The sequence below is a fragment of the Protopterus annectens genome, chromosome 6.part0 (assembly GCF_019279795.1).
Source record: "Protopterus annectens isolate FY-2018-M chromosome 6.part0, PAN1.0, whole genome shotgun sequence".
In the NCBI taxonomy this organism is placed as follows: Eukaryota; Metazoa; Chordata; order Ceratodontiformes; family Protopteridae; genus Protopterus; species Protopterus annectens.
Genome location: NC_056737.1, coordinates 315,213,062 through 315,240,761, shown reverse-complemented (window position 1 = coordinate 315,240,761; position 27,700 = coordinate 315,213,062). Strand labels below are relative to the sequence as shown.

At 42.3% G+C, this 27,700-nt stretch overlaps 1 protein-coding gene across 2 annotated transcripts in view; it reads left to right on the top strand.

The window, feature by feature from the left end:
• The window catches only part of ZFYVE26 (zinc finger FYVE-type containing 26), a 3,506,023-nt gene that overhangs the window by 2,796,396 nt on the left and 681,927 nt on the right, over nt 1-27,700 (top strand). For both annotated transcript variants that reach the window (XM_044074068.1, XM_044074069.1), the window contains one exon: nt 3,690-3,887. In XM_044074068.1, the coding sequence (XP_043930003.1) occupies nt 3,690-3,887 (198 nt within the window). The remainder of the gene's footprint in view (nt 1-3,689; nt 3,888-27,700) is intronic.

Sequence of the window (27,700 nt, the reverse complement as noted above, 5' to 3'; positions counted from 1 at the left end):
GTTTGGACAGGTAACATTTTTTGTCAGAAATTGTCCTCCTACCTTTTTGTCTTTAGCTCTTTCTGTGTTTAGTGTAAGTTTTTTTTACCAGCAGGAACTCCCAACTGGTTCTGTCCACAGTATTTATTAAAAAAATAGAATTGTATTTCCTTGGTCTGCTCTGCGAAAGGCATTTCTTTACCTGGCAAACCCAAAGCCTGTTCAACCAGAATTGTTGCTGCTGCCTGTGTATTTTTTTCCTTAGGCCTCCTTTGGTGATATTTGTGCTGCAGCTACTAGTTATGGCAGTCATACCTTCATGAACTATCACAAATTGAATGTGAAGTCCAGATGAGAGTCAAACATTGCTTCCATTATTTTGTGGTAAATTCTCTCCTGATGTCACCCTTTGCCAACTAGTTGAGGACTCTGTCTCACAAGTTGAGGTGGACAGAAAAGATGATATTGGATATGAAAGTTATGTACTTGCCATAATGGTAGATCCCTGTTGTCTTCTTTCATCTGTTTCAACCATCCCTTCCTCCATTTCCCCTTCCAAATTGATATCCTTTTTAAATGCAGACTGGCCTGACGCCTACCTTTTAGACAATTTCTTTAGTTCCTAAGTTTCTTCCCAATGATCCCTAGAATACAGTCGAGCAAACTCAATCTGAGGAGATTCAGGGATAGCAGTGCATTAATGGGACAGGAGGTGGAGCTTCGGAGTTAAAGAATTTAAGATGCTGACTTCATATCCGATAACCCCTGCAGATTGAGATGAATTGAAGAAGACAATATGGATCTAGCGTTATGGTAAGTACATAATTTTCATTTCTTAAATAACTTTAATTACAGAGGCCAGATCAGTTTTGTCTGTCTTTACGTCCTGGAGTCTGTATAGAGTGCTGACCCAGAGCTGTTGCAGACAAAGCACCCAGGTCTTCCTTTATCTAGACAGTTCCTTGCTGGCAGCAGCTTCATTGGATTCAAGAAGGGAGGCTACAGCTGTAACATTAGCCTTTTTTTCAGGCCTTAGTGTGGTGGACCTAGCAAAATCGTGTTGGAGTCTAACTTCATTGGTACTTGACAGGATTTGCTGTGTGTCTGAACATTTCTTCCATTTATTGGAACCTGCATTAACATACTGTCAGTATAGGATTGTGTTAGGACTTAGAAATTCCCTTTTCACTGCAGCTGCAGAGTTTCTTCAAGTTCCTTGTTACAGTGTAGCAATGTTGGTGGCTCCTTTAACAAGACATCATGTAAAATACCTGCTGTGATTCCTGCAAACTCATTTGTGCCAATGCTGTCAGTCTTTGCCCACCTGGATATAGAAGGATAGCTGAGGTATTTTGATTGCTCATTTCACAGCCTTATTAGTGGATGTTGAGTTGATGGCTGTGGACCTCTAGAACTGATGAACTGATAGCTAAGAATTGCTATTAATATATTTGAAGGCTTTAGCAGTACTTCCATAACACAGATAAGCTCATGTCTCTGATATAATTTTTTACCATATTGTTAAGGACTTTGACTGGTAACTTGTCAAGAAAAAGAGGCAGTAGCGTACGCTGCAGTAGTCCCTCTTTTAGATTCCTGGTGTAGAAAAACAACTGTGCCTCCTGTTTTATGGAGACAAAGTCTCTCTGGATGATGCTGGGAGCATCCCTTCTCTTCCCCTACAAGGAGGGCAGGAAGAATCTCTTTCTACTAGTTAGGTTTCCATTCCTTGGAAAATAAAGAAATAATCCCAACAACGACCTGGAACACACCAGCTTTATTGACAACAAAATGTTCCTTCGACTAAGCGCTTTCATCTGATGAAGCCAATTACTGGCGAAAGTGCTTAGTCGAAGGAACATTTTGTTGTCAATAAAGCTGGTGTGTTCCAGGTCGTTGTTGGGATTATTTCTTTATTTTCCAAGTTTTTTGTTCCTGTTGGGAATCTGTTTTTGCTAGGTTTCCATTCATTACCAGAACACCCATTGATCACCAGTGCTTTTTCTGGGGTAGAGTAGATGAGAAAGAAGGTTCTAGTATTGCTAAGTAATTTGCCCCTTACAGGGACCCTTGGAAGCTGGTTCACTGGCAGGGAATGAGGGAGGGCGCACTCTGAATGAGGCTAACTAGCTCCCTTATCCATATGGCTAATATTCTTCCCTTGTGTTTACAGGGACTCAAGCTACTGTTTGATTAGAGAGTTGAGAAGCTAAAGCTTATATCGTCCAAGCCTTTGCAAGTTTGCCTTCACCTAGTGGTTTTGACCTTTCAGATGTAACAGGAATGCTACCTTTAGGATAGGATTTTGGGATTCCAGTCTCGTTTTCATTAGGCTGCTTTGAGTGCTTCTTTTTTGAATTCTCAGTTTTTGCACAAAAACTAGAGGTCTTGCTCTGTAAATTAAAGAATTGTGGAGAGGAAGTCATCTGTGAGCTTTATCACTTAGAGAACCACCACTTCTTAAAGGAAATTACAAAACCATATGCAGATTTCCAAGGAAGCAAGCTCCAAACCTCTGCCATCTATCACTGCAGTGCCAGAGTGGCTCAACCTGAAGAACGCTTACCTTTCGTATTAGAAGATCAGAGGGCTGTCAGTTCTATTCCTTTTATGGGCATCTGGCTTTATTTTAAATTGCTGACATTGCAGTGCATCATTAAAGGGGTGCTGCACTCCTCAGTGTGCTGTCCTTCATATGAGGCATTTAAATGAGGTCCCATATGCTTGAGTCAGTGGTAGCTCAGGTGGATGTAAAAGGCCCCCATGGTACTTCTTGAAAAGAACAGAGGAAATTATTTTTTCTTGGACATTATAGCTACTATTTTGGGTCTCCCCGAAAAGTAACCAGCAGCCTAGTGGGATTAACCTAGTCAATAAAGGGTTGCAAGTGAGAGGGATGGATGGATGGATAGATGGATAGATAGATAGATAGATAGATAGATAGATAGATAGATAGATAGATAGATAGATAGATAATCATAGGGCCACTGTTTTGACATCTTGGTTACTGCTTGAACCTGGATTGTGTGTGAGCACCCAACTTCTCCACCTCATTGACAGGATGTTAGTCAGTCAGCTTTTACATTCTTGTTGTTCAGTGTATAATTAACTTGGTTAAATGGGTGTGTCTCCTAGTGCGTCAAGGACCCCCTTTTTCAGAGGTAATGTAGATGCTATGGTAGAATTATGTATGCTTCACAGACTTTGACAAAGCTGTGAACGCAGGTATGTTAGTTTGGAAGTTTAAATGAAGAGACAGCCAGAAGAAGCTGAGAGAATGAAACTGACTTGATAAGGAGAATGCGCTCTGTAGTGTGCCATGGAAGGTGCAGCTGGATAGCTTGCAAGGTATGCACAAAAGGATTAGAGTTAGAAAACATGATGGATATGGGGAAGAACCCGTAAAATTAGACCTGTCACTAAATATCTTGTATGGATGAAAAGAAAAGTTTTAGCATCTTGGTGCTGATACAAGGGCAAGCAGGGAGGATGTAGAGGAAGTTGTCTACAAAACAAATCTGACTAGAGGAAGGGAACTCAGACAAGGCAAGGACTTAAAGTGAAAAGGGAGGCATGGGCCATAATGGGACAAGAAAAGGCAGAGGGCAGGTCAGAGAAAATATGTCTAACACAAGAGTTTCACACGTTTAGTTTTTTTTCCCTCTTTGAAGCAGTATTTTTTGTCTTTATTTTTATTTTTTTTGCTGTAGGAGTGTCCTCCTGAAGTATTCATGGACGGTGTCTTCATCCCGAGTTATGAAAATGGCAAACTGCATATATTGGAGATCCAGCTTGAAGCTCTTGATCCATCCTTGGAGTCCTGGAGCAGCTACTTGATTGAGGCATGCAAACACCTTCAGAAGAGGAAGTTTTATAACCTGCTTTATGATTTGCAGCAGTTCATGAAGGTAGGTAGTGTTCCATACCACATATTCATAAGAAGCCTGTTCCAGATGTACATGCTGAACTTTAAAATCCGTTTTGTATATTTTGGTCTCCCTTTATGCAATTCTTTTTCTACTAGTAGCATGTTTCATTAGTTACCCTGTTTAATGGTTCATTGGTTCACAGGCATATACTAGGCTAATGACCACCAGGGCCTTTATAAGTCTAGCCATGCAATCCAAACCAGTTGTGTATCCCTATGCATCATGGGCATTTATTAGGAGAAGGTATGTTAGGAAGTGTCTAGTGATTATGTGGGGATGGGTATGTTAGTTTGGGCATTACTGTCTGCATCTATCTATGAGAGACAAAATTCATGCATAGAACACATGACTCAGATTCATAAGTAAGTACTCGGCTAGCTCCCCTTGTGAACAATTTTAAGCCTAGCCAACTTCCCTTAGTGGAAACCTTCCACCTCTTGTCTGTGAGGTAAACACCTTAATCATTATGCCAAGGCCTAGCAAATAAATTAACAGCATGGGAATCAAACCCATACTTGTGTAGAGAGCATTTACCACATCCACCTGGACATCCCCATGAGTTAATTGTCACACCTACTTAATTCACTTAGTTCACTAGCTTAAGCCTGGATGTCTTAATATTTCATGATTTCTGCAAACTGTTGTATGTTTCTTGTGTTGATAACCCTCTCAATATTTGAACTTCCATTGTATTGTTTTTGTTTCTATATCTATAACCTCACGGACTATATAAGTATATACAGTGGATCTTTTATAGCCCTTTAAAATGCAGTAAGGAGTTCAGGCAGCTACTGTGGTTTTCCTTCATCAGTTCCTAGTGGTTACATTACTGCTGAATTTGTATACTCTCAACTCATCCTCTGACAAGTGTAATTTCCTTTACCCATTCATTGTTAGGGGTCACTCTTGGCAGAATCTACCACAGTCCTCATTCATTGTGTGACAGCTGTCTCTGCATTAGCTTACTACTTCAGTTGCTACATGGTGAACCTTGTAAGGAAAAAGTTATCACTAAGTATCAGAACTCATCCTTTTAGGGGCACACACAAGTTTTAACCAGTGTGAGACAGTGATGTGGCTCAGCTTTCATGTTTATTACTCTCTGAAGCACTAAGGTTATCACAGTAGCTACGCACTTTCCTGCCATATGCAGTAAAGAAATCCTTAGATAAATTAGATACATGTTCTCCTGCCTGAAGTACAATGTGATTTCCCTATTAGCTTTATCGAGTCAGTTGGTCGTTTTACTACTGCCCATCATAAGTTGATCTTGACCATGTTTCTTCAGAGCCTAGGAAATGGACTCCTAAGCATATAAACATGTCCAGGATAACAGCTTGAAGCTAGAAGCAGGGTATTACAGTCAGACTACTTAAAACTGTGGTTCTATGTAATCTGTTTTATTTCTATTAAGTTGTCTCAAGCAAGTACTTAAGTAGTTTGGTTTGAGCTGTTGTCTTATATTGACATTAGCTTGCCCAAGATGATGTTCCTTTTAGTTATTTTAATACAAGAAAGAACATGGATTATGTACCCTCTTTAATAGGAAACACTCCAATTGTAATTTTGAGGCATTATTAGTACTATCTCTAGGTATTAGTTTGCTTGGTTTAGCAGGTAGCTTGTTAGCACAGGCAACACAGCTGACTGTGCTACTTGGTAAAACAAGATTGAATAGTGCCTCATATGATGGAGGAGGACGAAAGAAGCGTCTTGACTCCCCTGGGGGGGTTGAGAGCAAGAAGAACCCCAAAGAGCAGCTTCTTCTTGAATCTCCACTGGAAATGTGATGAATTAAAGGAGTTTTTTTGAGAGTTACCAATGTGGGCAGAGATCCACTAGAAGGGAACGCTCCTTATATAACTGAGGGACTCCTTGCACCATTACATATCCCAAGGACGTTATAAGACAGAGGAAGTCTCCAGGGAGCCAGATAAGTATACGTAATATATACCTCCTCTTTGCAGCATATTGCTAGTGAGACCTGCTGCCATCAATCGTATGAGAATCTGATTGGGGGAGCAGTTAGTGGGAAATATCTGCTAGACTTAATATAAATGCAGGATAGCTGATTAAAGTTTTTTATAAAACTACATTGGCAGGTTTTGTTAAGTAACAGTGATATTAATAGAGAGTCTAGGAACCTTTCTTTCAAAATCTGGAGCATTGAACACAATTGATGCTGCTACTACCATGAAAAATGAATGTATTCATGTAATATAGTTTTCACTTCTCTGAGCCTTGGACCCAGTGTATCCCTATCAGCAAAACTGATGATACATTTTAAGAAAGTATTTGCTTTCTGGATTTTTTTTATATTGCAATATGGTGTGAACATATTTGTCAGTAATAATTGCAGATGTTCATTATATTGTTTGCTGTTACACTTGTCTTAACTCTTGGGACTTCTGCCATAGAAGGCCCAATATCCAGCCTGACTACCATAGCTTAGCACCCTTCCCCCTCCAGGTTGGAGGGATGCTTTTCCACCTGAATGTCAGCAGGCTGCAGCACAAGAGGAACGTCAGCCTGTACCTTCTTTAGTTCTTTCTTACCATAGTACACAAGCTGATTGATGCAAGTTGCTTAAGCATTTTAGCTTATTGTTTCAGCTTGGCTTACAAAATGCAGATAAGTAGCCGCTTAGGGAAAGAATTTTATCTTAATTCAGACATGTTTAAAACCTTGGGAGACTTTGGATGTCATGGAAAATAGGTGCTGGAATAGAAAGTCAATGTTTGAATTACAAGCAGGAAATAAAATGCACTACGAAGACTTCCATCATCAGTGTATGTTTTGCTTAAGAATAGAACACAGCATTACTTCCTATCCCCATTTTGTGAATCCAACCAGAAGGCCATCAAGTGTAGAGCCAGATCTCTTCAGAATTACTTGAACAAGAAAAGAGGCTGCATGTGTAGTCAGGACTACCATGGTGTTAGCCAAGTGGACTGCACTTCCCCCACCACCAAAAAAAAGGTGTGGGTTTGAACACAAGTAATGTGCATTGGCTTTACCTTTAAAGGACTGTGTAAAAAGGAAGTCTGACCATTTATTCATATCCTTTACAATGCATAAAGTGGAAAGCCAGTCTCCAAACAGACTACAGTGGGGGTCAGCAATCAGACCATTTTGGAAGCAGCTACCTGGTCATCTGTTCACGCCTTCTCCAAACAGTATAACCTCGATGTTAACTTGAACCAAGGCAAGTTTTGCCACTGCCATTCTATAAGGACTGCTACAACCAACATTTTCTTAGAAACAACCACTCACTACTCTGCACGCTCTGCAAATCTTCTAAAGTGTTGTCACTATTGTAACAGTGAACAGTGCAATGAATGTGGTACAGTTGTGTTAAGAACTTGACATTGTAGATATTCTAGTATATTCGCTGTTGTGGTAATATTTGCTTCCTTATTGTCATCCTTTCTTGTATGCATCCTGGGGTTGAGATGGGTACCCACTCATTTATCTTGCCACCTTCCTTCTCTGCTACCCTTATAAGACAACCATCATCAGGTTGACTTATTTCTTGGAGTGACAGCGTTTGGGGATATTCTTGATGGGCTGCCATACCTAGAGGCATTTTCTTTTAGAAGGAATCTTACTCTAGTCTCAGCCCAAAATCTTGGGAGACTGCAAGGGCAAGAACTAAAAATGACATTGATGCATATCCCTCTTAAGCCACAGATGTGCTGATGTTCAGGTGGAAGGGTGCTATGCTCTAGAAGTCAGGCCGAACATCAGACCTTCCAAGGCAGATGTCTTAAGTATTATCATTATTGTGACAGTAAACCTACACAAACATGTAAAATTAAGTTTCTTATACAATTGTAGTGTGTCTTTATGGTGGGAAAATGCTGAATGTTTTAGAAAACATGATTACCATTAGCTGGTCTTATATCTACAGAATGTTTATAAATATGGTTCCTGAAAATATCCAGGATTTAATACCTATGACCTGTATAAAGGGGACACAAGCTTATTTTATGTTACAGGCAGTCTTTAACAAAAGAAGCTGTGATCCTTTTGTTGGAACTTCCTTGTTTGGGCAAAAAGTTAAGGGGGGGGGGGCTGTATTTTACTCTTGTTTCTTGATGCCCAGAAAGACAAAAGGCCTCAGACTGGTTCGGAACATCAGATCTGATATTGTTAATCCTCGTTCATTCCTTATGCATGGGTATCAGTTCCAACCTTGGAACCGAACTGGCCATTTTCCAAGCTCGCGTCAGCTTCAAACTCTTGAGCTAAACTCTTACCCACAATCCCCCTCTACCTGTTACCCCAGATTTCGTTTGCCGCATTGGCATTCGGTCGTGTCAAGCTGCTTCTCTTGAGCTAAGTACAGTTATTTGTTGTTTAATAGCCATTTATATTACTTTTCTGTCAGAAAAGTTTCTATTTCATTGTCTCTTACCCTGTCGCATCTAGCGACCATATTTTCTTCAGGTTTTTCTTCTCCTTTCTGTACCTTTTTACTGCAAGGTATTCTTTATTTCTTTATTTATTTATTTATTTAAATTTGTTGACCGGGAATGTCCGACTGGACGTGGGTCCATTTTCCCCGGGGAGAAAAGCTCCACAGTAAAATAAACAGACAGTAGTTACATTGGATTACATAGTGATTAACAATTTAACATAGAAATTACTTACAACATATTTACAGATGACGAACATAGTACATCAGTAGACAACTAGAATCTTTATCTGTGAAGTACATAACAGGCATTAACAAATGTAACAATGAGAAGTTCCTGCTGTATAATAAGTACTAGGCTTATGAGCATCTGAGCTTGCTATCATCAAGGTAGTTAGTGGAGGTGAAAGAAAGGTAGTAGTTGGATGGGGTGGATGATATTAGAGTGGGAGTTGCAAGGGCATAGCCAGCATGTTTTTAGGTGCCCTTTTAATAAAGTTTTGAAGTTGGTGCATGATGGTACGGAGGTAATTGTGGGTGGGAGTGAGTTCCATAATTTGGCTATGGCGCAAGAGAATAGTGCTTCACCAGCAGAGTTATTGGCTTTAGTGATCTGCAAGTGATTTTGTTGCTGGATCTTAGTGGTCTGGTGGTGCGATAGGGTTGGAGTAGATTCTGGAGGGATGGAACATTTAGTGGATGGTTTACTAGTTTGTGAGTGAGTGAGAGTTGATACCACTGAAGGAGGTGAGGGAGTTCAAGCCAGCCCAGTTCAGCAAGTGAGAGACAGTGGTGACTACGGTAGGATGCCCCTGTGGCTAATTTTGATTTTGTTGTAGCAGGTCTCTAGCTTGTTTAGATCACATTGCCTTAGGTTGGTATATACTGGAGAGGCATAAAGTAGGGTGGAGATAAGGTGGGAATTTGCTATTGAAATCTTTGCTGCTTTGGTGAGAAATTGTTTATTTCTGTATAATGCTCCTAGTTTTTTTGGACTTTTTATGGTCATGGATATGTGAATGTCAAATTTTAGTTTATTGTCTATTTCCACTCCTAGCAATTTGGTGTGTTCAGTTGGGTATATAGTGGTGTTGTCTTTGCTGTGATGTTAAAGTGAGAGTTGTTTTGAGTATGTTTGGTGGGTTGGAAGATGAGTAGTTTAGTTTTGTTTGGGTTGAGTATTAATTGGGCATCGGATAACCATGTTTCAACAGAGGAAAAGGCTTCCTGTGTGACTTTTGCAGTTTGGGTAGGGACTGGGCTGAGCAGATGATGGTAGAGTCATCTGCATTGGATGAGTGTGCCATGTTTGGTGGCAGAGGCTAGATTATTGGTGTAAACAGAGAAACCCCTATGGAGACAGGTAGTTGGGGAGATATGTCATTCTGCCATACAACGGATTGTTGGCGGTCAGACAGGTAACTCTGAAACCAGTTGGTGACTGATTGTGAGAAGGATAGGTTATTGAGGACAGAGATAAGTTGTTTGTGTGGGACCATGTCAAATGCCTTAGATAGGTCTAGGAAAGTAGCAGAGGAGAGATAGCCATTGTTTTTATGCTGAAGGATAGTGTTTGTAAAGGAGAGTAAGGCAGTGGTGGTGCTATGGTTTGGTCGGAAACCATGCTGAGTACTGGAAAGGAGGTTGTTAGTAAGGAGGTAGTGTGAGACCTGAGAGTGTATGCATCTCTCTAGTATTTTGAAGAGTGGAGAGAGAATAGCTATGGGCGGTAATTGGTTAGTTCTGCAGAGGGTCCGCCTTTGTGGAGGGGAATTATATGTGAGACTTTCCACAATGTGGGAACGTAACTTTCTAACAGAGATCAGTTAATCAAGATGGATACTGGGTAGGCCAGAGCATCAGCTGCGATTTGTAGGTATTCACTTGGGAGGTTGTCTGCTGCTAATTTGGTGGGTTTAAGTTTAGTTAAGAGTTTTTTTTATGTTGGAGGTAGGTACAGGAGAAAAAGAGAAGACAGTGGGGAGATTACTAGTTGAAGGTGTGGGTTGGAGGGAGGGGTTGTGTTGTTTAGCTAGTGATAGTATGGTTTGGGTGAAGTGTGTGTTGAATGAGGTAGCAATATTTTCTGAGGAGTGAGGGATGTTAGGAGGAGGGGTACTGACTTTACCTGGGTGGAGGATGGAGTTTATGGAGGACCAGAATTGTTTGGGGCTGTGTTGTGAGGAGTCTAGGGCAGACTGGTAGTATTGGAATTTGTCCTGTTTTATTAGCTTTTTGACTTTATTGCGTAGTTCTAGGAATTTCTGTCTAGCTGCGGGGTTTTGGTTTTGCCAGTGCTCCCAGGCTTTATCCCTGTTTTTCATTTCTGACTTAGTGGTTTTCTGTAGCCATGGGGAGGGTTGTGCTTTGGTTCTGGAAAATCTTATGGGGGCATGGTAATTAAGGATGTTCAGGAAGGTAGTATTAAAAGATTCAACTGCGTCATCTAGACTGAGGTACTTTAGAGCATGCCAGTTACATTCTTTGAGGGATGAGATGAATGTGAGTGGTTAAAGTTTATTTTTTTACGTATTTGACGATAGATGACAGGTTTAGCTTGGTACGGGTATTTTTTGAGTAGGAATGTTGGGGAGTGATCACTGAGGCTATCTGACAAGCAGCCTGTTCTATATGACTGGGGGTTCTTGCTGACTAGTATCCAATCCAGGGTAGAGTGCTTGCTGGAGTTTTTATTTATCCTTGTTGGTGACTGGACTAGTTGGGTGAAGCCATGAAGGTGTACATGATGGGTTGGATTGTTGCCAGAACAGGATTGCCAGTCAATATTGAAATCACCTAAGATGATAGTTTCTTGGGGGAGATGGTGGGTAGACCAGCTGAGGAGGTTTTCTAGTGGAGGGATGTTTTGGCCAGGTGGAAAGTAGCATCCAATTATGTTGATGGTTTTGTTTCGGTTAATTTTGAGGTTGGTATATATTATTTCTTCATTGCCTATTTGTGGAGCTGATGATTTTAAGATCTGGATGTTTAGATGTTGTTTAAATATTATAGCTACACCACCTCCTTTTTTGTTTAGCTGGTCTACTCTTAGTATGCCGCAACCTGTAGGGAGTATTTGCTCACTGGTAATGTGAGGTTTTAGCCAGGTTTCTGTCAGGATGACTATATCTGGGGAGTATAAGTTTATGGTAGCATGGCGTTCATGGACTTTGTTGAATATACTTTTAATATTTAGGCTTAGTAGAAGGAAGTCACTTGGCTTTCTATTGGCTGTAATATGGGAGAAGTTGTGGTTTCTAGTCTGATTGTGAGGATTGTGGTTGAAGATGGTAGGGCCAGGGTTGGGGTGGATGTCTCCACTTAGGGCTAGTTTTGATATGCATGAGATTATTAGTTTTCTCAGTTTTTGAATGTGTTTGTTTATAAGGGAAATTTTATGATTGTTCTCTGTGGGTAGTAGGTATGGTGGGAGAGTTACTATGTTAAGTTGTAGGGATGCTTTACGTTTGAGTAATATAGTTGGTAGAATATGTGGGGGGTGCATAGGGATGGTTCTTGAGCTGGTGGGAGGGGAGCTGAGTATGGGTGAGACATGGGTGGTGGTGTGAGTAGTAGTACAGTGGTAGTGGTTGAGTGGGGGAATGATGGAGCTTTGGTAGGATGTTAGATATGCAAGGAGAGTGCATGTAGTGAGCAAAGGAAAGGTATGCTTGTACATGTCAGTTGAGGAGGTGTGATAGAAGGAATATGGAGGAGGTAGTGTTGGGTTAGGGCTGTGGTTGGCTATTGGAAAGATGGGAGGGGTTTGAGTGCAATAAAGGTGGGACCACTGGGGGCGGGAGGGAATAGGGGGCAGGGTGGGGAGCGAAGCGGGTAGAGACCCTGTTAGGTTCTTGTATGAGGGGCTGGAAACAATCACAAAGCAAGACAAGTATGTGTTAAGAACAATCACAATTGACCAAGGACTGCTCTGAAACTGTAAGTCTTGTCTTAATTTCTCAGGTGGAAAACCAAGATAACCTTGTATCAGTAGGCTATTTTGGTATAGTTTAAATAAACAAACACACAGTATTGATCAGTTATGGATACTATTTGCTAACAGAAGGGAATAACAGAAAGTGGAAGATGTGTGTGGTGGTGGTGGGGGGGGTCTGCTTACAGCCAAAGCACAGTGCTCTCCAGGGGAAAATGAAGATTGGCTCAAACAGTTAGACACATACTCAAAGTTAACTGTAGCTGTTTGCAGACAGTTCAGACCCAGACTGCACTTTTTTTATAGGAATGTTAAAGGTGGTACCGCAGTTGAATACTTAAGAGTGGTGTTAGGTCTAGAAAAGAAGAGTACAGAGAGGAGTAAGCACTTTTGAGATGGTAAATATATATTATAAAGATTATAAAAAACACACTGAGCAAATAGCTAGCACATGCAGGACAATGTCCTGAACCACTACTTAGTATATGCAGATACTGAGCCAATTGGAAGAACATTAGAAAACAAAAAACAGACAGTTATGCAGCCACAGATAAAAATATAGCGAGCAGCAATCTGTCGTGGTTCTCTAATGTGATTCTATCCACCAGTAACAGCACAAACTTATAGAAATAATTTAGACACTAGTATGAGCTGTCTACACACAACACTATTACATGAATAACATTAGTGAACAAGGTGCAGCTATGCAAATAGACCATACATACTATTATACTAGTAATAACTTGGTGCATGCCATAGTAACATCAAAAATAAAGCATAAAACATATTAGATGTCTAACACAATTCAACATAAACATATACAGTTGTAAAATGTCTAATACAATTCAACATAAATAGGCATTTACAGTTGTAAAACACTTACTGGAGAGACACTGAGCCTTCATGGGGCCTGTAGCAGAGTGGATTGTAGTTTTACAAATGGTGCCTGCCACAGGTAGTATTTATTAACTCTGGGATTGTCTTAAGGTAATAAACAGGGAAGGGGAGGGGAGAACAAGGGTGTGAGCAGGCAGTTCTTTGTACTGCTGCTAATGAGCCAAAGAAAGAAAAGTATGTGTTAAGAACAATCACAATTGACCAAGGACTGCTCTGAAACTGTAAGTCTTGTCTAATTTCTCAGGTGGAAAACCAGGATAACCTTGTATCAGTAGGCTATTGTGGTATAGTTTAAATAAACAAACACACAGTATTGATCAGTTATGGATACTATTTGCTAACAGAAGGGAATAAGAGAAAGTGGAAGATGTGTGTGGTGGTGGTGGTGTTGGGGGGGGGGGCTGCTTACAGCCAAAGCACAGTGCTCTCCAGGGGAAAATGAAGATTGGCTCAAACAGTTAGACACATACTCAAAGTTAACTGTAGCTGTTTGCAGACAGTTCAGACCCGGACTGCACTTTTCTTAAAGGAATGTTAAAGGTGGTACCGCTGTTGAATACTTAAGAGTGGTGTTAGGTCTAGAAAAGAAGAGTACAGAGAGGAGTAAGCACTTTTGAGATGGTAAATATATATTATAAAGATTATAAAAAACACACTGAGCAAATAGCTAGCACATGCAGGACAATGTCCTGAACCACTACTTAGTATATGCAGATACTGAGCCAATTGGAAGAACATTCTCCTTTTACCATCGTTGGTAATCCTTCCCTTTTTTCATACCTTTGGGTATTCTTTTGTACCATTGCTGGTACCCTTTTCTGCTTTCTAATTTAGCTATCATGGCATATAAGAAAGGTAGTCCGGGGTTTAAACGGCATTCTGATTGTGGACACAAACTACCTACTTCTGATGCACACTCTTTGTGCGGTATTGTTTGGGGGCGTCCCACTTATCTCTTGACCCGTCCTGTACTATTTGTGAAAACGTTTCAAATAGAACTTTGTTGGAAAGGAAAAACAAGCTGTTACTGAAGGCACTTCTTAAATCTCCCTTTTCAGAGGCTATTTCTGGGTCGGAGGCCTCCACCCCTCCTAGAGCCCATAAGAAAATCTTGGATGATCCTACCAAGGCTAAATCTTTGCCTTTGTCTTAAGCTGGGGACTTATCTTCGTCCCAGGCTAGGGACTCCCACCAACTAAACCCTAAAAAGGCTAAAGTATCAGCTCCGGAGCTCACTCAGTCAGCCGCAGTGCTGTCAGTGCCTAGACCTTCTGCACGGAGGCCTTCGGCTCCATTAGTGATCTCGTCCCTGTCTTCTCCTGCAGCCTTCACTATATTGGCACCGAGGGGCTCCTCGGTTCAGACAGTTACCACTGTATCGGCACCGACTGTTCAATCGGTGCAGACCTTGACCATATCGGCTCCGACATCTCACTCGGAACCGACGCCTTTATTGTTGACTCCAGTTTTGTCGGTTCCAGCTTTGGCACTGACAAACACTTCTGCACCGATCCCTGTGTAGGTGCAGACCATGACCTCGGCACCAATGACTTCTTCTGTATAGACACCCGTAGTCCAGTCTCTCTCGGCACCGTTGTTCTCGGTGCGGACTGGTGAGATGGGCACCGAGTTTGCCTCTTCTGTGGACAGGCCTGTTTCTCCCTCAGTCTCCGTGAGGTCCACTAGAAGTCTTTCCGAACATGATGTGTTGCGTCTTGTGGATCAGGTGCTCCTGGCCAGAGATATCCCACCCCCCAGGAACTATCCTTCCTTGGGAGGTGATCACCCGTCTCCAAAGACCCCTTCTTATTCTCCTCCTGCATTGCCTTTGAAGTCCATGGATATAGCACTGTCTTCCCCTTTTGCGGTTCACTTTATGGCTCTCACTAAGGAACCACAGTTGCCTTCGTGGCAGGAAAGTTTTGCTACGACCCAGGATGTCAGTTGTGACATGCATAGTTTGCTGCTCCACAGCCATCCAGGGACTCCGGGTTGGCAGGCTGAGCCACTTAGGGGAGGGTGACCCCTGTCCTAGACATTCACTCCTCTTCAGGTGGACTAGCCTTCCAACTGATGGAGAAGACTTTCACTGCTGCTGGCGATACTGGACTGTCTATCCCTCCACCCTCCTCTGGTACATTGGTTTCACAAGTCGCACCGAGCGGACACCGGGTGCAAAGGCTTCAGGACATATTCCCACAGGAAACCCTTTTTCTGCTGTCTTCCCCAGCTTCTCCCACTGAGGAAGTCCACCGGAAAAGTTCATGTAAGAGGAAGCACATGGACTCCACAGAGGAGTCCCTCACTGAAGACACAGATTTTGATGAGGGGGAAGGATCCCCTCGGTCACCCTCTGAGGTATCCTTTGGTGATATCCTCGAAATCCTGAAACAGAGAGGCGACTGGCAGTCCTCTAATCCGTCCTCTGAGGAATCTGTGTTCCTGCAGGCCTTTTGCGCCCGGCCCCCTACCTCCTAGGTTACTCCACCTGCCAATGAACTTGTCCGGCTTATCGTGCAGCATGCTTGGAAGGCTCCTGACACCATTGAAGCTATTCCTCGGAGGCCAGATAATATTTTGTCCCCTCCAGCTATGGATCCCCATTGGGCAAACGGTCTTCCTGTGGATGCTTTGGTGGTGGCAGCCACAACAAAAAAAGGATCTGGCAGAAGAAGAAAGCCAGACTGTCCATCCACCTAACAAGGAATCCCGTGCCCTGGACAGGATAGGGAAGTGCACCTTTGCATCAGCGACCTTTACTATCAGGTCCCTGAATTATATGGCACACTTTACCAGGCTTCAAAGGGATCTGATTTCTGAGCTTTCTGAAACCTTGGCTGGTGTCATGTCTGATGAGGTCCATGACAAAGTGGCCTTTCATCTGGCCACCATTGAGTCAGTATCTAACTCCTCTATGCGACTGATATCTCACGCATCAGAAGGAGCAGCGGGTTCAGCTGCGGTCTTGAGATAACACGCCTGGATGCGCTTGTGCAATTTCGTAGAACTCTTTAAGGCTTCCTTTCTTAACACTCCCATTGAGGCCTCCTTGTTTGGACCCAAAGTTAAAAGCACACTGGCCAGATGTGAACAGGGCAGTAAGACCCTTTCTGCTGTAGGTGTCCGTTATTCTTCCCCTCAATGTGCTTTCTCCCGAAACCAAAAGAGTGGGAAGATATGGTTCAAGAAATCTCAGGGTCCTTTCCGTGACACACAGGCTGAGTTCTCCCCTAGAGGCAGAGGGGGAAACTCACAGGGAAGACTCTCCTTTTGGGGCAAAGGGCGTCCACATAACCAGGATTCCAGGGATTCTTTCCATGGCCAATCCTACCAGCGCTTCTGAAGAGCGGCCCAACTCCTTTCCTCTGGAGGTGGTTGGAGGACATTTCTCCTTGTACCCTTCTGTCTGGCTAACCATCACCATGGATTCTTGGGTACAAAGGATTATAACCAGAGGTTATCATATCCCCTTCGATCTTTGACCTGTCCCTTCAAAAAACCTTCCCGACGTTCTACCCAGTCAAAGGGAAGAATTTTGGAAAAAGACGATTGGATGTGCTCGATAGATTTTCAAGATGAGTACTACCACATAAAAGTGGACAGGCCATCAAGAAGATTTCTGCGCTTCTGTGTGGGAGCCAGTGACTACCAGTTCAGAGTACTGCCCTTCAGACTCTCTACAGCCCCCAGTGTGTTCACAAAGTGCACGGCAGTTGTCACAGCTCACTTGCAACTTCAAGGATTCCAGGTGTTTCCATACGTAGACAACTGGCTCATTTCCACCCCCACCAGACATCTACTGGAAGAAGCCCTGGCATACTCTCTCCTCACTGCAAAAGGCTAGGCATAACCATAAACTGGCAAATGTCCAATCTCACCCCATCTCAGTCAACAGAATTCATAGGGGTTATCTTGGACACAAAGAACTGCAGAGCTGCTATTCCAGAGCAAAGAATTTTAAGGATAAAGCAACAACTGATTTAAATCCTTTCAAGGGAGAAATCCACGTCTCACTCAGTTCTACACCTGTTGGCTTCCATGGCAGCCTCCATCACCATTGTCCACCTGGCCAGGTTTCACATGAGGCTTCTACAATGGCTACTGCTCACCCAATGTTATCCTTTTCAGCATCCTCTTTCAGCCATGATTTGAGTAACCCATAGGTGCACACAGGATTTAAATTGGTGGATGACACAATCTGTCACAATGGTCTCGCCCCTTCTCCCCCCAGCAACCCAAGGCCACAGTGACCACAGACACCTCTCTGATGGGGTGGGGGGGTTATATCAGGGGCAGACAGTCTTCTGGCAGTGCTTCTGTCATTGCAAGCATTCCATCCCCTGCTGCCGTCTGGGACAATTGCAATTCAGTCAGACAACATGGCGGTGGTCTGGTACATCAACAAGCAAGGTGGACCCAAATCTTACCGCCTTTGTCAAGAGGCCATGAGGATATGGCAATGGGCGATGGCTACCAACCGTTTTCTTCTAGCAACGCACATTCCCGTGAGTTCCAACGTGATAGCAGACAGACTCAGCAGGTGCATTTTTCAACCTCATGAGTGGTCCCTGAATCCCTTGATAGGGGCGGAGATCTTCCACTGCTGGGGCCGTCATTGCTGTGACCTCTTTGCATCCCCGACCAACTACAAATGCAGCAATTACTTCGCCTTGATTCCCCCTCCCGGGACAGTCACCCAGGGACGCTCTAGTCCACGATTGGTCTTCGGGTCTTCTTTATGCATTCCCACCCTTTCCCCTAATTCCCCAGTTTCTGAAGAAAGCCCGTCGGTTGAAGAGCAAGGTGATCCTCATAGCACCATATTGGCCTCGACAAATTTGGTTCCCCTTCCTTTGACCTCACCTACTAGATCGACCATGGATTCTCCATCCAACCCCAGAGTTGATCTCACATCCACAGAACCTGATTCATCCCAACTTGAACAGCCTCACGGCTTGGCTACTCCAATTCACTTGATTGCCAGGCAGAATGATCTTTCTTTACCAGTACGTGACATTGTCATTGCATCTCATAAGTCTTCCACTAAAATTACTTATCTGAGCAAGTGGAAAAGATTTACCTGTTGGCTGAAAGATAAACAAGTAGATCCCTTCTCAGCACCAATGTCAATAATACTAGACTATCTGGCCGACCTTTTCCAATCGGGTCTTTCGACCTCTACCATTAGAGTTCATTTGGCTGCAATTTCTAATTTTCATGAGTGTGTCCAAGATTCCTCTCTTATGTCCCACAAATTGTTCAAGACCTTCATAAAAGGTGTGAATCATCTGAAGCCACCTTTTAGAGAACCTATTCAGCCGTGGGATTTATCATTAGTTCTACAAGCTCTGACAATGCCACCTTTCGATCCACCCTCCTCTTGCGACCTCAAGCATTTGTCATGGAAAACCTTGTTTTTGATCGCCATTACTTCTGCCAGACATATTTCTGAGCTTCAAGCTTTATGTATCAAGACTCCATACTTGATTTTTCATAGAGATAGTGTGTCTCTGAGGACTAATCTATCATTTCTGCCAAAAGTGATTAATCAAACCATTGAATTGCCAGTTTTCTTTCCCAACCATTCAAACAGAGGAGAGTATTGCCTACTTACCCTAGATATCCACAGGCAAATCCATTTTTACTTAAACAGGACTAGGTCCTTTCGTAAATCTGACCAGTTATTTTTGGCCTTTTCTGGACCTAGATTAGGATCTGCTGTTGCTAAGGTCACATTAGCTAGATGGTTGAAGGACTGTGTGACATTCATTTATACACAGAAAAGATTCAATGATTGGTTGTATAAAAGATTTGGTTTTAGCATCTGCTTCCAGTATATCCAAATTTCCTGATGATATTAATAAAGGTATTAGTGTTTCCTGAGTTATAGCCCTGTTCTTAAACCTAGTACACAGATCTTGAGCAATTTCTTCTCATTCTAATGAATTGCGATTTTGGAATAGAAACTTCTATAAGTCTCAGTTTTTAAAGTATTGTCCATATTCCTTGTTACCAAGACATCCAGCACCAAACTTGGTGCTTTACTAAATCCAGGATTAAATGAATACTTATAAAATATAATAAATATAATAGACACATATATTAAGACTCCACATTTTTGAACATGATATGTCATTGTACTTTTTTGTATTTGGAGATATGTTTGTTGTATTTCATTATTGAGATGCCAGATATATCATTATGTTTAATATTCATGAGCTTGATTCATTAGTTTATACAACCAATCATTGAATTGTATGTTATAAACACCTTTTCTTTTCTGATTGGTTCTATTGGTATACACTGAAGTTTGAATGTGGAACCTTTTATTAATAAACTAATAAACTACTATCTACAGTCCACTCTTGTTGCTGGCGTTTCTTTTCTGTTATTCACTTGCTTCATAGCCGTGCAACTCCCTGCGTGCAGGAAATACTTGGCTGGATTCATTTATACACAACATAATATCTTGTTGCCTACTACCATGAAAGCTCATTCAACAAGGTCGGTGGCAACTTCTGCTGCCTTTCATGCCAGAACTTCTTTACATGACATCTGTGCAGCTGCAACTTGGGCTACGCCTCATACCTTCATCAATCATTACAAATTGGATTTGGCCTCCAGGGGAAGAGCATCTTTCAGTTCTGTGGTGCTCAGGAATGTCCTTCTATGAGAGCCTCCCAGGAATAGAGGTAGCTGGGGACTCTGTCCCATGTGTAAGGAATGAACGAGGATTAACAATATCAGATAAAGAAGTTATGTCTTACCATAACATTCCATCTATATTGTTGATCCTCGTTCAGTCATTACGACTCTCCCTCCTGTGGTTTCTAGTGGGTCTCACCATCCGGTTCTCTTAGGTTATTTGACCAGAGGTAGCTTCTACCTTCTTTGACTTGCAAACTCAATCTGAGGTAACAGGGAGAGGGGGGTTGTGGGTAAGAGTTTAGCTCGAGAGTTTGAAGCTGACGCGAGCTTGGAAAATGGCCGGCTCTGTTCCGAGGTCGGAACCGATACCCATGCATAATGACTGAATGAGGATCAACAATACAGATGGAATGTTATGGTAAGACATAACTTCTTTTGATCTTCGAATCTCCAGGATTATTACCTACATATCAAATTAGTGAAGTCATCCAGAAGATTATTGCTCTTTCAGGTAAGAACCAGTCATTATCTATTCAGAGCTCTGTTATTCAGCCTCCCCACAGCACGCACCCAGGTGTTCATCAGGTGCATGGTCCCAGTCTCAGCTTATATGCATTTCTCAGAATCTTCTCATACCTGGACGACTGCCTCATCACTGCACCTACAGTGAAAAACTTATCAACCCACTTTTTCCCATTTTCTACATGGGGTCGGGATGTTGTGTTAACTGCTGCCATCTGTCTTGATTCAGTGCCTCACTCCTGCCTTCTTCAACACTCATGCTGGACTCTCGCAAATCATCCCTCATACAGTCCATTCACCTCTTTGCTGTATGCCGTCATTTCCTCTTGCCTTTTTCCTGTCTGTCCCGAATCTTCTACACCAGATTGTCTTCTGCTTTTCTGCACGTGCCCAAGCCACCATAATCTGTCCTCTTTGATTTTTTTCTGCAGTTGGAGCTACTTTGACTTCTACTCTTAGGTCCTCATTTCTTCATGTGTCCCACAGTGTGCATCCTACCACCCATCTCAGGCACTTTGTTTCCATTACCACCAGCTTCCTCAACTGCTCTGCCTTTACTGCCCAGGTTTCTTTACTATACAGCAGTGCTGGTTGCACCATTGTTTTGCACACCTTGCTTTTCAGCTTCTTTGGCATTCTTCTGTCATATACTACACCTTACACACTATACCATTTCACTACAGTCCCTCTGATTCTAGATTTGACATCTTTAGTTAAACTTCCCTTTTCTTCAACCACCCCCTCCAGATACTTGAATTTATTAACCTGTTCCACTATCTTCCCTTTCGTCTTAATTCTCAACTTCTTCTGATTTCCCTGATTTGCTGCCATTACTACTGTCTTATCTGTGCTTAGTTTCATCCCATGTGCCTTCTGTTTTACATTCCGTTCCCCTATCATTTGCTGAAGTTCTTGCTCAGATTCTGCCAGTAATGCAACATCGTCTGCATACAGCTAGTTTGTTGATCTGACCCTTCTGACCTGTCTAGTAATGTAATCCATCACTAGTATGAACAGCAGTGGGCTCAGAGCTGAACCTTGGTGCACAACCACTTCCATTGTTGAAACCCTCTGTGAGACAGAGCAAAACTGTTTGTACTTGAGTCAGTGGTTCCTTGTACATAGCCTGCACTAATTCTTCCAGTGTTTCTGGGACTTCTAACCACTGCAGAACTGCCCAAATCAGCTTTCTTCGGACTCTGCTTTCTCCAAGTCTAGGAATGTCCAATTGGACTCTCTCCTCATCTCTAGCTTCTTCTCAACTGTCTTATGCCAAACATTGGGTCATTCATACTCCATCCTGATCTGAATCTGAACTGCTCATCTTCCATCTTATTTTCTACTATGCTATATATCCATTTATCAACACCCTCTTCAGAACTTTCAATCAGTGTGACAGGAAAACTTGTTACACAAAACAATATTTGCCCCACCTTGTAGGAATTATGGTCAACGTAGCAAGTTTCACAACTGGATCCCATACAGTCTATAACCTTTATCATCTGCCATTTGTATGCAGTCATCCAGAGGGACAGGCTATCCTTCATAGTTCAGGTAGTTTTAGATCTGATACACAAACAATCACCAGGTGCAGATGCACATCTTTAGGTTTTGGAATCCCTTTGCTTCACCATTAAACACTAAATGCAACAGGTTCTTCTCCATTGTCCCATAGGAGGGGCTTCCCCTAAGAGAATAGATTCTCCCACATCTGAACCCACTTCCACTCACACCTAGATTTCTTCAGAAAGCCAAAATGTGCAGAGCAAAGTCATTCTCATAGCCCCATTCTGGCCCTGGCAGATTTGTTTCCCCCTACTGTGGCCTTGTCTGAAAAGAAGACCCCTCTTCCTTATCCAGCACTGTCTTCTGCTGCCTCACCCATCTGGGCAGTCTCACATGGACATCCACTCCCTTCATTGAACTGCATGGTTTCTCCTCTTTCTCTGATGGCCAGAGACACTACATTCCCATCTGAAGCTGTCAATTTGATTACAGTATTGCAATGACTGTAGTCAAAAGATATATAAAAGAAAGTGGAAAAGATCCTCCATTTGAACTACCGAGTGATGTGTAGATCCTTTCTCTGCCCCTGTATCCCAAGTGCTAACTTTCTTACCAGACATAGGATTATAGGCGGTTACTAAGCTAACAACCCGGAGGTCATTTCAAGCCTAGTTGTTTCATCCCAAAGTAATACCATAGATAATCTAGTAAATACCCAGGATTGTATTTAGTAATGACTGCCCATGTACAAGAGGGTTGTGGACGTTATTCCCAATAAGAATTTACGGTGCTCTATCCACTTGTCCATGCTCCTTTTGAACAGTGTTCAAAGAGGTGCTTTTCTTCATGTGAATTGGCAGCCTATTCCAAAGATGCAGTAGCTGCTAGGAGACAAATCTGCCCCTCCAGCACGTTCTGTTCAAGTCCAGGCCATATTTAGGTCCCTAGAACGGATAGCTCTAGACCTGTTTGATTTATGAGTATGCAGCAAATTCATTAGGTTTGAGTTGGAGATTGCTCTGTAAGCCAGGCATAAGTCTCTCCTAAGAAGTCTATACAGTACAGAGTATAGTGACAGGGACTTTAATCAGTCTGTGTAAGGCACATGCTGAAGTCCCTTGATAATCTATGTTAGAAATCTCTGAGGCCACTCCAGTTGCTGCAGGTGCTTTGTACAGTACATGCAGAAAGGGGCATTATACTCAATTATGGGCCTGATTAGTGACTGGTATAGATGGGTTGAAACCTCCTTCGCTCTAGAGGTGATGCCTTTGCTAATCAAGTGTGCTACGTAAAAGGCCTTCCATACTACAGTAGACACATGGTGGTCAAAGTTAAGGTTGCAGTCTACTTGTGAAACCTGATCCCTTACCACTTCATTGGTATATAGGTTATTGTTAATTTGATAATGTGAAGGGACATTGTTTTTACGAAGGGAGTAAAGATGCATTTATTTGCATTCAGTTTGAGACTGTGACTAAGACACCAGTTGTCGGTCTGCATAAAACCCTCCTGAAGTATACTGCTATCATTTGGGGATTCAGTAATTCCACCCACTTTGTTGTCATCTGCAGACTTGGTCAGCCACAGAACCTTAGTTTTGTCCTGAACTTCTGAGAAGCAGTAGGGGGACCACCACTGACCCCTGTGGCACCCCGCTGGTGACAGGTCTGCTGGATGATGTGGAGTCACACACTTTGATAGTGCGTGACCGGTTTGTGAGCCATTTGGCAAACTGTCTTACAACAAAGGGGTTTACATTCAGTTTAAGTTTATTGGTAACTCCTTAGAGTGAGATTGTGTCAAAGGGGTTTGCCAGGTCGAGATATGCTGTGTGCACAGATTTGGTCTCATCACTGGGCCTTGTCACATTTTCATAGAAGTCCACCAGGTTTAACAGGCAGGATCTGCCCTTGAAGAAGCTGAATTGAATTGGATCCAGGGTTTGGAGGTCACCTATAACTTTATTTATGCAGTCCATGATGATACGTTTCATGACCTTACAGATGAGGCTAGTCAGACTTGGGGGTCTATAATTCCCTTGGTCTCTTGCTAAGCCACCTTTGTGGAGGGGAATAACTGTTGCTGTTCTCCATTCTGCAGGAACAAAGCCTGTGGATAGGCTGTGATTGAGTAAGGTACTTAATGGTGATGCTAGTTCATGTTTTAGTTTGTTTAGAAGACAGTCTGGGATGCTGTTTGGTCCCATAGAGGCTGTGTTTTTTGCCTTAGACAAGGCTTTAATGACCTGCTCTTTGGATATGTAGGCTGGGGGGGGGGGGGGATCTGAGAGCAAGGTTTGTGATAAGTTTGGAGGGGATAGGGGAGTGAAATTTTCACCAAATCTGTCTGCTAGCAGGTTTGCTATCTCTGAAGGATTAGTGTGTGAGATACCATTTGTCACTAAATCAGCACATGCTTGGGTCCTACCTTTTAGGCTACGTACGTAGCTGTAAAAGGCCTTATGGTTATCTTTGGATGTGATTGCTAGTTTTTTCCTCAAAGTTACCCTTAGAGGATTTAACGTATTGTTTTATTTGCCCATTGAAGCTGAGCGTGTTTTTTTTCCATTGTAGGGGCTTCGGTGTAAGCTTTGGTGTAGTTACCACTTCCAGCTGGGGGTGGGGCTTGGAATGCTTTATACCTTCTCCTAGAAGAATATAGTTTGCCTTGGTGAAGCTTTTAGTCTGACTTCGCCCTTTGAGAGTCCTGGTGTTAGTGCCAGTTCGAAAGTGACTGATTTGTGGCCAGATTTAACTAATGAGGGTCCAACAGTTGTGGTGGTGCATCAATTTGTCATGTTAGTGAGGACTAAATCTAGTGTTTGTTCATCTTGTTGGGGTTTGAACAATTTGTTCCAAGGCATTTGAGTTAACAAAGTCAAGGAACTTTTTGCACATGTGAATTAGGGCTAGAGTAGATTACCCAGTTGATGGTAGGATAATTGAAATCCCCCATAACCAGAATGTATGGAAGTATTTGGACTGACTGTAGTTTAGTCAAGTAAGCCTAGTGCACATCATGATTCATGGAGGGGGATGTATAACTAGCTATGACTTGAATGGGGGTCTTACCCACAATGATCTGAACTTGGAATAAGTCCATGGAGTTGACTAGTCGGGAGGTGAATTTATCTCTAATGTAGATAGAAAGACTGCCCCCTTTGGTTCTCACACATTCATCTCGCAGTCTGAAGCTGTAGAAGACATTCCAGCCTTGCAAGGCTGGGATACTCTCTGAAGCTTTGAACCAGGTTTCTGTGACTGCACATACATCTACATCTTCTAGTGACAAGAGGTGCTTCCAAGATGTGCAGTTTTTGGTTTAAGATCCTAGCATTTAGCAGCATAACACTTATTTTGTTATGATTGGCAATTTTCATGTTGGCAATTTTGTTTTTGAGACCTTGCTTAAGAAGGCACTATAGGGGAGGCAAGAGCCTTTGCCAGCAGCCAACAACCTAGTGGTGCCAGGTGCAAACAGTCTCTGGCAAAAGCAGCGAGGTTTGTCGACCACGTCAGCCCAGGCTGACAGAAACTGAATCCCCTTTGAATGACACCAAAAACTAAGCCAATTATTGAAATCAATCATTTTTTGTTTATACTGTGGCATCATTCTAGGTGAGGGTAATATGCTGCTCAAGGCTAGGGACATAATTGGGACACATACTCAGAGAGCTCAATCATGTCTCTCTTCGTGTAGTCCATTGAGGTACATCTCAGGTTATTCACTCCAGCATGAACTATGACGGAGTCATAATGGTGCTTGTTGCCGAGACACCTGAGTGCATGCATGATCTGACGAATCCTGGCACCAGACAGGCAACTGACTGACTTTCTCCTTATCTAACCTGGTGAGTGAGACATCTGTGTGTCTCACTATGGCATGTCCAATAACAAGAAAATTTGTTTTTTGAGTGTATTGCCTTAACGGCTTGATAGGTGAGATACTGGTGTTGCTGTGTGTCTTGCGTGCTGTTGGAACTGTGTTAGTTGTAGCAGTCTTTGTGTTTTGGAGATCTCTGGTGTTTTGGTAAGTTTTTTCAGAAAATCTCTGCATATTTAGATTTATGTGTTGGATGCATACTGTGTGTGTGAATAGTGGTATTATGTGCCTGAGTAGTGGTGGGTGAGTTGGCAACCTCTTCTGCGTTACCATTTAGAGTGTGAGAGAGCAGGGATTCAAGATTCTTAGTGTAGATACATCTTTCGCACTCTGTACTTGAGTGAGTTATTAGTAGAGGGTTGTCAGTGTACATGAGGCAGCTGCTACACGGTCTTAAGAGACCCAGGTCAACCAGGCTGGCAGGAGAAACAGGGTAGTCCAACTGTCCATAAAGAAAGGTTTGAAGAACTGTTATCACAAAGGGTGTGTGTTCAGCACTGATATAGGAGGTGCTCTGTAGATGGGTAATTCTGACATGGTTTTTAGCTGGTAGTTTAATAGGTCACAATTCACTAGTAAAACTTTTTAGACCGGACATGTACTTAAAGGTGAGGACTATACTAATGTACTATGGCTGTATCTAAGGGAAAGATTGTCAAAATTATCTGTCCAGCTATGGCTCACAGTTGCATGGCAGTGTGCACAAACAAGCAGAACCCTGCTCAAATGCAGGACTTAAATACCAGAAGCTAAAAACTTTAAAAAAAAAAAACTTTAAAAAAATTTAAAAGAACCATTGAGGATGCTTACTGCAAGTCCTAGATCAATCACCCTTCACCAGGCAGTTTCAATCTGCACACTTCTCTTACAAGGCTGCTGAAAGGCCCCATCCAATCAAAGATGGCTTGGAAAATGTACGCAGAATGCAACAGCCACTACAAATGGATCTCAATGCAGCAAACCTGTATCTGGACTATGCTACGGCTACTAGCACCATTAATTTAGGTGGGAAATACTAAAAAAATATAAACAGAAGTAAAACAACAGTGAGACACTAAATAACATTTTAAACAGCTAAGAAACAGCAAGGAGACACTAAAGAATGTTTTAAACAGCAAACAAATTGTCTATTTAAAACACTGCTTGGTAAGAAAACAGAACAGAAGTTTTGCAAACAGTGAAAATAGCAAAAAAAGCTTTGTAAACAGTAAAAGCAGTAACAAAATATGATTTAACAGGCACAGTAAGGCAGAGAAATGCAGTACAAAGAGTGCAATTTAGTTTACAATATTAAAAACAGTATTAAATAGACAGAATAGTATAAAAACTGCAGTAAATAGCATAATCAAGCAAAAAAAGGCAACTTATGTTTTTTGGGGAAGCTCAGAAGCCTGTAGTCATCTAGTATCTTAGCTCAAATTTGTGGCTGGTAGCCCACCTCAGTTCAGCTTGGATCAAACAAGCAGAAACCTGTTCAAATGCAGGGGGCTAGCTAGTTCTGTTGTCAAGTTCATCTAGCTTGCTGTATCGCCCTACCAGCGAGACTTTTTCATCTTTATACTTGCACAAACTTTTGTAAAGGATTGTTAAATAGAGTTTTTTTTCTCCAGACCACTTCTAATTTGCTGTGCTTCTCCATGGGATTAAAATTTTATTCTTGAGAAACTTATACTTCTTTTTTGAACCTGCTGGCTTCCCTGATATTAAATCCCTGTTATGGAACATGTTTCTTCTGGTGGCCATTAGTTGTGCCAAATGTATTTCAGAATTTCAGTCCTTATATTGTAAGAGTCCTTTGTTATTTTTCATAAAGATAGTAACATTGAGGACTAATCCATCCATCCATCCATTATGCCCAAGGTTGCCACATACTCAAATTTGAGTCAATATATCCCATCTTCCATTTTTTTTCCAAACCTTTAGAAAATAGGTGACTGTCAGCTGCATTGTTTAGAGATGTAGTCAGACCACATACATTTTACC